The sequence below is a fragment of the Corvus cornix genome, chromosome 3, assembly GCF_000738735.6.
Source record: "Corvus cornix cornix isolate S_Up_H32 chromosome 3, ASM73873v5, whole genome shotgun sequence".
Classification (NCBI taxonomy): domain Eukaryota; kingdom Metazoa; phylum Chordata; class Aves; order Passeriformes; family Corvidae; genus Corvus; species Corvus cornix.
Window position 1 is genome coordinate 23,104,474 of NC_047056.1, and position 9,440 is coordinate 23,113,913.

The 9,440-nt window shown below is 47.6% G+C and overlaps 1 protein-coding gene across 1 annotated transcript; it reads right to left on the reverse strand.

The window, feature by feature from the left end:
* Positions 1-206: 206 nt before the first annotated feature.
* SERTAD4 (SERTA domain containing 4) lies at positions 207-9,001 on the reverse strand. Its single transcript, XM_039569433.1, has 4 exons — positions 7,182-9,001; positions 6,649-6,829; positions 6,116-6,231; positions 207-3,176 (listed from the first exon to the last, which is right to left on the reverse strand). Exons 2-4 carry the CDS (start codon positions 6,812-6,814, stop codon positions 2,415-2,417), a joined length of 1,044 nt encoding a protein of 347 aa, XP_039425367.1. The 5' UTR covers positions 6,815-6,829; positions 7,182-9,001; the 3' UTR covers positions 207-2,414.
* Between the last annotated feature and the right edge of the window lie 439 nt (positions 9,002-9,440).

Below are 9,440 nucleotides of genomic sequence, written 5' to 3' on the forward strand. Positions count from 1 at the left end.
GAGAATCTGTTGCTTCTCAGTGCACCTTCAAACTGTCCTAAATGCTCCCAAAACCCTGGCAAGGCTGAGCTCCCTCACAGACCCAGCCTGAGGTGCACAGTCAACAGCTGTGTAACCTTTTGAGCAGGGAGCAGTTTGATTAAATGGTGTTTCCTTGGGTGAGGGAGGAGAACATAGGGGAAAGGACCCAGTAGCCATTGGAGATATAAAATTAAAATGAATTTTGGTCATTTTTAATAAATATATATCAAGGAAATTTCACTTTACTACAACAACACATTAGTATACAAGCATCTAATATTTAAGCTTAAAACATCAAGCGTTTATCAAATATTGGAAAAGAGCAGACATTACTAGACTATCTGAATATAACACAAGAAAAATCAGGTTTTTTAAAAAATTGGTCCTTGTGGACAAATGTCTAAATGATGATCCTACTCATACACTGTATGAATGAGATCTATATTTAATATTATTATTATTATTAATAATAAAAAAGCTTCTGTCTTGGAGAAATCAGGTGGGACTTGTACTTTCTTTATTTGTCATTCTTCACAATGATAACCCTTACAAACATACCAGCTTACACTCACCTGACTTCATAAAGGTTATCACTGATTTAAATCCTGCTGTGTTTGTGGTCACCTGGGCTCAGGGGGGGCTTTATTCTGTGACCACGGGGCTTTCTGTGAAAGACCATACAGTTTACAAATGTATTTTTCTACCCAAAATAACCATGGCCCTAGAGGTCTCCAGCTGAACCCATGAAACCCAAAGCAAAAGGTCTCAGACCCTTGGCACCTGTCAGTGCCAAGCCTGGGGCTGTGGCCCCCTGGGGACACTCCTGCCCTGCACCGAGCTGGCTGCTCCCCCAGCACACAGGTGACTTTCACCCTTTGGGCAAGAAGCAAGCAGAGATGTCACTTGAGTGCAAGGTGCTGTGGGAACAGGCAGCTATTTATGAGTCAGCTGTGGGCTGGATGTGGCTATTTTCCTGAGCACATCCTGCCAGTTGTTATGGGGACTGTGGGAACTAATTAATTTGGTGGATCTAAGACTCACTCTTGGTCCAACCCCAGCTAGTGTCTTCTGGGCATTTTACACAGCACACTTTTGCAATTGATCTACCTAGGGATGACGAAATGTTGTCCTCAGCCACTGAAATCTCAGCTCATTTCTCCAAAATGTTCTTTTTTAAAATTAAACCCCTTACATTCATTCAGATAAAACTGTGTTTATCGCCACATTATTAATTAACATTGTGCTTTTTGCCTTCTTGTCTTTTTCTAAATCAACAGCAAAAGTCATAAAAAACTCCCGCATGCTTTTGCGATCTAAAAGAGAGAAATTATGTGAAACAGAATAAAGTATAAAACATGCCACTGGTTCATGAACTTCATTATACGAAGAAGAAAAAAAAGAGCCCCAGCAACAGACAGTTGCCATAGAAACACTCAAGCATCGAATGCTTGTTTACAAGAGACATCTCTCTATTGTTTCTTAAATCCCTTCCTAAGGATGGCAAATCAAAAAGCAATTGAGCATCAAAAAGGAAGAACAGAGATGTTTGAATAGGAAGTGGAACTCAGTACTTCAAAGGTTAAAGGTTTCTAATAATATTGATCCACCCTGTGGGTTTCTTTTTTAATCTCTGTTTAGGTTAAATCCCTGCTGTATCAGATTCATACTTAATTTTCACGCTGGCAAAAATTAAGACAAAAAGTAAGGCACCAAAAAAAAACCTGCCCTGTGTAACAACAAGCCTCATTAGTTATTACAGCCGAGGTGAAAACATGCAAGTACTTGAGCTGCTTGTTTGATTCTGATTAAGATTCCATAAACAGGTTATTTCTTTATGCTATGTCCTATTTTGTCAGTTGAACAAGACACTGAATACAGGAATTCAAGAGTATCAGTACAAAACGTAAGGATGGTTTATTCCCAATCCATGAAGACAGTCCTTTGTCAGAACGAATACTGAGTTACAAGGAGCCTATCATCCTTGCTGGTAGCATCAATTTGTTTACCAGACTTCTAATTCCTTGGTAAACATAATGGAGGTTCTTCTTAATTAATGGCAGACTTCTTGGGGGCGGGGATATGTAAAACGATATGTTTTCCCCATCTGGCTGATTGGCATTTTCAGCAACGAAAGCTCCACCATGGCTGCACAGACTACAGTGCTCAGCAGAAATGCAACCATGTTCTTTCTGAAGTCTCCACATTTATAAATAGCCGCTGATGCGGATGGCAGAAACACTTTACGCAATCTGCTCTCCAGTCTTTTAGGTCTACACGTCATGTTTGTGGCATGATTGTACCATTCGTAGAAAACTATAAAAAATCCATTCAAAATAAAAATTTGATAGAGAAAGAACATGCTGTGCATGCTTCAATAGAGCAAGAAAGATGCCTCATATTTTACTTCCTTTGTTGCAGCAGATTTTATTACTTGGTAAAGATTCCTTTTTCCTTAAGGATTTTTTCCAAGATTCACTTATGTTGCTCTTGTCATTACATCCAGTCTCAAAATAGTCATAAAATTTGCCTTTACATTCAAGAGCATGGGTGCCTCTTACAGGTTCACAGTTTAGGGCGATGCTCTCTCGCTCAGGTTCATTACCTCCTTTCTCGTCATTAAATTTTGCCTTTTCCTGATTACTGTGAGACCTGCCATTAGTGATGAATATTTCATTAGCAGGTATCTGGTCATCACTTCTGTAAGAAGGTGCACTGCCAGCTTCATAATCCACCTGCTGGGAACAGCTTGGCAAAGAAATGGGAGGGGAGGAGGAGGAGGAAGAGGAGGAGGAGGAGGAAGAAGAGGAATTACTTTCTGTGCTAGCATTAACAGAGTAGGGTAGATTTAAATAGTGACTGCCACATTCTTGATAGAAGCAGCACATGTGGAGCTTCTCATACTCCTCCTTTGCCATCCGAAGGCGTTTTCTGTATGGACAGTCCTGAGGCACAAACCACTCTTGCGGGGAGGTGCCACTGAAGGAGCAGGCAGAGAAGCACCAGTTGTTCTGCATGATGATCTCTCCGTGGATTCTCTTCATGAGATTGTTGATGAGGACGGATCTTCGCAGGTAGACTTCGGGATCATCAATGAATTTCAGCTTTTCCAAAGACATGTAAAGAATATGGGCCCGCTCCTCAAACACGGAGATTGTCTGAAAATGCAAAAAACACAAGATATGGAACTGAAGGCAATCAGTTTTGTTCCAGACAAGGAGGAAGGAAATGAAGCAAAGTATTCCCTCTGTGTCACTACTTTTCTGTTCTTTTTCTGAGTCATCTAAAACTGGCTTTTCATTTTGCATATCCATGTAGCTGGGAACCTGCTTTTTCTTGCTCACAGCATTCCCCCATGTTTAGGGGGTAAGCAGCTGAGCTTAGGAGGTAAGTAGCTGAGCATTACACCACAGAGGCAATTGCAGGGCATAAATCCAAGGTGGGAGAGGGAAATCCAGATGCACACATCTGGCTCTTTAATTACATTTGGGATTAGAACATAAAATTGTTGTGCAGTTTTGCTCCAGTGATGGCTAGGGGGGCTTTTTGTTGCAAATGGACCCAATCCCATCATCCCCTGTGGGGCTTCTACAAATCTCTGAAGCCGAGCAAGGGTCTTTCCTGCAGTGTCAAGGTTTGCAAGAGGCAGCCAGCAGCCATCGCCTCACACAGCAAGTGTTGGAGCATTTCATCTGTTGCCAGTGGAAGAGGCCCTCCAGCGAGGAGGTCTCCATTTGCCAGGCTCTTACACTGCCCTTGTGCACAGAAGTGCATGCAGGGAGGGAGGCAGGGAGAAACCCATCTCAAAGCATCCCAGCATCTGGAGAGCAGCTGTTGGCCTGCATACTACGCCCTGTGCTCTACAGGACCGGTGGGAACGCGGATAGGCAGGGACAAGGTCAGGAAACGAAGAGAGGACAGGGATTTGCAGAAATCCTGGCTCAACGCCCACAGATTTGTTCTCCCTTCCATGGTCCTTCCAGGACTCCCTTTCTCAGCACTGGCATCACGAGCAGGTTACTGCCCCTGGGAGGCCCCAGATCCTGCACTGTAATCGCTACCCTGGGAATCAAAATAAGAGAGGGGGCAACGCACGCTACTGTAAGCACTATTAACTAATTTTCATTTTTAGCAAGAATTTGGTTTGCGTAGGAGGAGAGCAGCACAGCACAAAGAGAGACTGCTCTAAATCCCCCCATCTGGGGCTTGATCATTCTTCCCTTTCCCACATGGTTACAGCATTTTTGCAGAGTGGAAGTCGTAGCTATGAGGACTGAAAGAGCTTAAAGCACAGCTGCTTTTCACATCCATTCAGCTCTCCTCAGCCCTCTAGCTCTTTCCACAGCCTGGTCATGTCTGCGAGGCTTAGAAGCAGCACAGTGCCTCATAAAAACAAAAATTGGCCATAATTTCAATGAGTTCACAGCCGAGGCTCTTTGTTAGAGAGAGTAATTTTCTATAATAAATGACTCATTTTAAATTATATAGGTTCATTTGCGTCCTTTATACCTGCTGCAGCAACAGTCAGTGAAGCTATAACAGCCTGGAGCAAACCAGTAAACCTTGAACTGGGATTCTCCTGGAGATATGTCCTGGAGGGACACCAGTAGGAACAAGTTGTCAAAGGCTTCCTTCTACACATTTGCCAGCAGCCCTCTGGAGAGAGGCTCCTGGCCCTACCATCATACCCTCCATGGGACAAGTAATCTCAGAACATAACTCTTTACTGAGCGGCAGAGGTATAAACATGTAAGAAATTCAAGGAAACCTGGTGGGCATCCTCTCTCCGCCAGAGCTCAGTGCTGCAAAGTAGAAAATGTATTTGGGCTGAACAGAAGAAACTGGTGACCCAGGATTTCTGACATGATACACCTCTACAAACAACAGCACCAAACGGTGGCTGGGTCTCGCTTACCAATACCTCTACAACTGCTTTTTACTGCTGTTAGAAAAGACTAAATAACTATTCCTCCTCCCCCTCTTTGTAAGGAAATTAATCACTGATACAAAAAATCCAACGATCTTGTAAAAAAAAAAAAAAACCTGGCTGAAAATCGGGAGAGTGATGTGACATGTGTGAGACACGCTCACAAACCAGAGCACATTTTTCAACACCCTTGATGCTGTTTATTCACTGCTCTGGCAGCAGACTGGATACCTTCCGAAATTAACAGCGGGACAGTTTTTCACCTTCCTCGTCCCGGTACTTATTTCCAGACAGCTCTATTTGTAGCTGAAAATTCCTTCAGCTACTCTAAGGTCCTTGGGAACTGAGCTTGGCATTACTGCTTGCTTCCCCTCCACAGAAATTCCTCCCCCACTGCCAAGAGAACATGGGTAGCACTGGACCTCCATGGGCCAGGTAGGATTCAACGAGGTAAGGATGGCATCTCAACGCATGAGCTACCCTTAAGCACTTCACCCCAGGCATTCAATTCCATACAGAACTGAGCCCTTAATGAAGAGGAGCATAAAATGTCACAAAAAAAGTCAGATTTCAATTTATGTATTCACTGGCCTGGGAAACATTTGCTCTAATCTCTCCCCTGACAACTTTCACTGAAAAAAAAATTATTTCATTTAGTAATCTGTTCTTTGGGAGCACTAGCTTTTTAATAAACACGATTAAATACTGAAGGAACTTGTACTCGCTTTCCAAGTCATTCTGGTTTTTTAGAACATCTGTAACCCGTGTGGGGTATATGGAACCTCTTAGTATTTTCTCCCCTGGAAAAAAAGTTTTATATGAGTGGGAAATCTTTTACTTATGTTCTTCCTTTCTGCTGTTCAAATGCTGCTATGGAGCTGTTTCTGTAAGCGTGATATGAACTAGCTAAGAACAAAATAATCTGAAAAAAAAGTTATTCTCAGCATTTCCATTTACAGTTGTATAAATGCAGAAATGCCTTTGCTTCTTTTGCAATTGATGACAATACAACAATAAATGTGAAGAAGTGACAACTGTTTGTTTCTGAGCAAACAGCTGGATCATTCTCCTAATTTCAGCAGAGTATTTGAGCCTTCTGGAAATGGGTCAATCGAGTGTTACTAAGCATCTGAAACTCAGAGTAAAAATAATGACTATTAGAAAACATACTTTATGTGCACAGCTGCTGAGTGGTGGATGAAAATCCTCTTCTTCCACATATTTCCTTTTAAAGTATGTGATCTTGGATGTTGTTACAGGATTTGAAATTCCCCTGTAATGTGATCCTGTGGGTAATAAATCAGATATGACAAATGACATGCGGTTTGCCGGAGGTTCTCCAAACAAAATACTTTTCATTTCCCTTCGCGCTACAGGAGAACTCCGCCGCATATTTTCGCATCTATTCGCGGCGAAGAAATAAACCTTCTCCTGACTAGCGCACGGCCCGGGGGCCGGTGCGAGCGGCGGCGCGGGGAGCCGGGGCCGCCGCAGGGTGCTCGGCTGCCGGACAACTTTCCCCCCGCGCCGCTCCGCCGCTGCCGAGCGCGACGGCGCCCGGCGGCCCCCGCGCACCTGCGGCCCCGCTCGCCCGCGGGAGACCCCCGCCCTCCGCCCGCCCCGCTCCGCGGACAGACCCTGGTCCCCGCGGAGGCCGCCCGGTCCCCCCGCGGCGGAGCGGCGCGGCGCGGTGCGGTGCCTACCTGCGGCGGGGGGCCCGGGGGCCGCCGGGGCCGGGGCCGGCGGGCCGGCGGGGCCGGGGCGACCGCAGCAGGGCGGCTCCCAGAGGGCGCGGTAGGCGGCGAGGTCGGCGGCTCCCTCGGCGGCGATGGGGCGGCCCAGCCGCTGCATGGGCAGCACCAGGGTCATCGCGGACGCCGGCACCTGGAAGCGAAGCAGCGCGGTGAGCGCCTGCCGCACTCACCTGCCCCCCGCCCCGCCGCGTTCCGCCCCCAGCGGCCCCCAGCAGCCAGACCTCTGCGCACACGTATATTAAAAACATACGCTTATCGATCTCACATAGACACACGTTTGGGTTTCCCTCCCCCCCCCCCCCCCCCCGCTTCTTATGGCAGGAAAAAGAGGGGAGCCTTCTCCCACAAAGGGCGCGAGGTCCCCGGCACCGGGAGTTGGTGCGCCCTGCCCCCAGGCCGCCCCCGGACCCGCTCCCGCCGCCCCCCGGCCGCGCTCCCGCTCCCCCCGCCGCCCCTTCCCGGCCCCGGCGGCGCTCACACACCGGCACGGATCTGCTCACTGGCTTCCCATTTCCTCCCGGCGGCGGTGGCACGGCGCGCTCGGCACCGGCGGGGTGCGAGTCTGCCTGTCTGGGTGCGTGAGTCTGCGGTGCGTGTGTGTGTGTGAGAGACAGAGAGAGAGCGCGCCCAGCAGTCCGGGATCGCGTTCCTTTCTTCTTTCTTCCCTCCCAAACGACACAGACAGCGGAGACTTAGGTAGTTGTTTCCACTAGCCGCGATCGGACTTAACTGGATCTGCCTCCAGTCAAAACACTGCGAGACTAAGACAGAAAATTGGCTCCGGTTTCACGCCGTGAGTTGCGGTCCCATCGGAGCCAAGCACAACATCGGCGGAGCGGGCGGAATATTAAGCAGGAGCGGGGACTCCGGGGCCAGCGCCGGGCTGCAAGCTGCCTCCTGCCACGCCAGCGGGCGGGAGGGGAGGGGAGCAGGGGGGGAAGGCGGCAAACTTTCTGCGAGGGGCGAGGGATGAGTTCATAGTCACCTACTTCTTGGCAGAGGAGCGCGGAACAATGCGCCCAGACACGGCCCGGCCCCTCCCTCTCCTTCCTCCTCCTCTCTCTAAGAAAGCGGCATGTAGTTTCCCCTCGGCGCAGCCCTCCCGGAGGAAGACGACGGCCCGAGCAGGCGGCGGGAAGGAGGGGCTGCAGGTGGGCAGGTGGAATTTCAGCAATTGTTTGTGTTAGCAGCTGAGCGCTCTCGAACAAGAGGAAAAAATAAACCGCAGCAGAAGAGGGAGGAAAAATAAATCGTTCACATCTGCCAGTTGTTTTCTTAAATCCTAGCACAAGGCTGATACTTTATTAAGAAACGGCTTCCAGCGTGCACTGTCTGTTTCTTGGATGCCTGCGTGCATGGATCTGCCCTGCCTCCTCACCGGGGCAAAAACGGGAGCTGAAGGGACAGGCAGCTGAGATCCCCAAGCAGTTTGCCTCAGTAAAGGCCACCAGCCTCACTGCAGTCGGACTGACAGGTGCCTAAATCCCTTCCTCAGAGCCAGTTTGCTGCTAATGCACTGCATACAGCCCTCAGTCATATTCTTGCAGTAGCTCCTTAATGCCATCTTGCTTGCTTGTCATTTCTTGGACCAAGAAATGACACAGAGAATGGCAAGCCACTGGACAAGCCAGTTGAAAGTTATCCCTGACATGGACAGTATATATTATTTATTCCCCACACCTTTTCTTACCAGCTGAGTACCAACACGTGGAAGGAGTGGTCAAAACAAGTGAGTCAGTCTGCTGACCTAACAGCAGGGCCAAGAAGTGGCCCAAGAACCAGCTAAAAAGTAATATATTTTGTGTTTGAAAAGCTTACACCATCATTAGAAAGCAGCAATGGACTCTTCTCATTAATCCACACGGAGGAATCATTCACAGGGGCACATCAATCTTCTCACGCTGGCAAGATGTCAACACTCAGTGTTTGTCCTGAGAGAATAAAGGTTGGAAGAAACTCACTGCTGCTTCTGGAAGTCAGGCTTTCTTTGCTCATAATGAATTCAGCATCTCTTTGTGAATTTATTTTTTTTTAAACGAGAATCGGAGATTTCAAGTCTGCATCTTTTTCTTACCATATTTCATCACAAATAGGTCTTTCTAAGCTCAAGCAGAAAGATGCAGGAAGGAAGGAAGGAAGTGTTGGGATGCCTTCTGCACAGTGCTGCTAATTTATCTTGAAAAACTGAGTTCTCTGGACAGCCACGAAAGTAAATGAACTGCTTCTGCTATTTACAACATGCCAAATTAATAGAGACAGGCCAGTTCACTTCCATAAACAGCTACTGTCCATGCACATCCTCCATGTTTCCAAACTGTATAAAAACAAGGCATAAATAATATATCTTCCCTGGGAGAAAACAAACCCCAAACACCAGAAAACCAAAGCCCCAAACAAAGCTTGTCTGTCTCAGCATGTGTTACAAGGATTTAGAGGTGGCTCTCAGCTACAGAGTAAATCCCATTTTGTAGCAGAGGAACTGCTTCAGCATACAGAAGCTGAGAACCAGGCTTTTAAAAGGGCTCGTGACTCTGGGCGTGCTATTTGTTCCCCGTGGATATTCAGAAGCACTGATTTCCAGCTGCTGCAAGTGACTGGGAAGAGAGCTGCAAGCACCCAGCACGTGGGAAAAGTCAGCCTCCTTGAAGGTAGAGTTGGACACGGCAGAACTGTAAGCCAGTGTTTACTGAGGAAGCACTGCCAGATCCAGCTCCACAAACAGGACCTCTGGCCTGAAGAGC

Excerpts from the sequence above, each read along its gene's own strand:
- SERTAD4 (XM_039569433.1), bottom strand. The coding sequence starts at position 6,814 with ATGACCCTGGTGCTGCCCATGCAGCGGCTGGGCCGCCCCATCGCCGCC. Across the intron at positions 6,232-6,648 it reads CCCCGGGCCCCCCGCCGCAG|GATCACATTACAGGGGAATT; the intron begins GTAGGCACCGCA and ends TATTACCCACAG. Across the intron at positions 3,177-6,115 it reads TCAGCAGCTGTGCACATAAA|ACAATCTCCGTGTTTGAGGA; the intron begins GTATGTTTTCTA and ends TTGCATTTTCAG.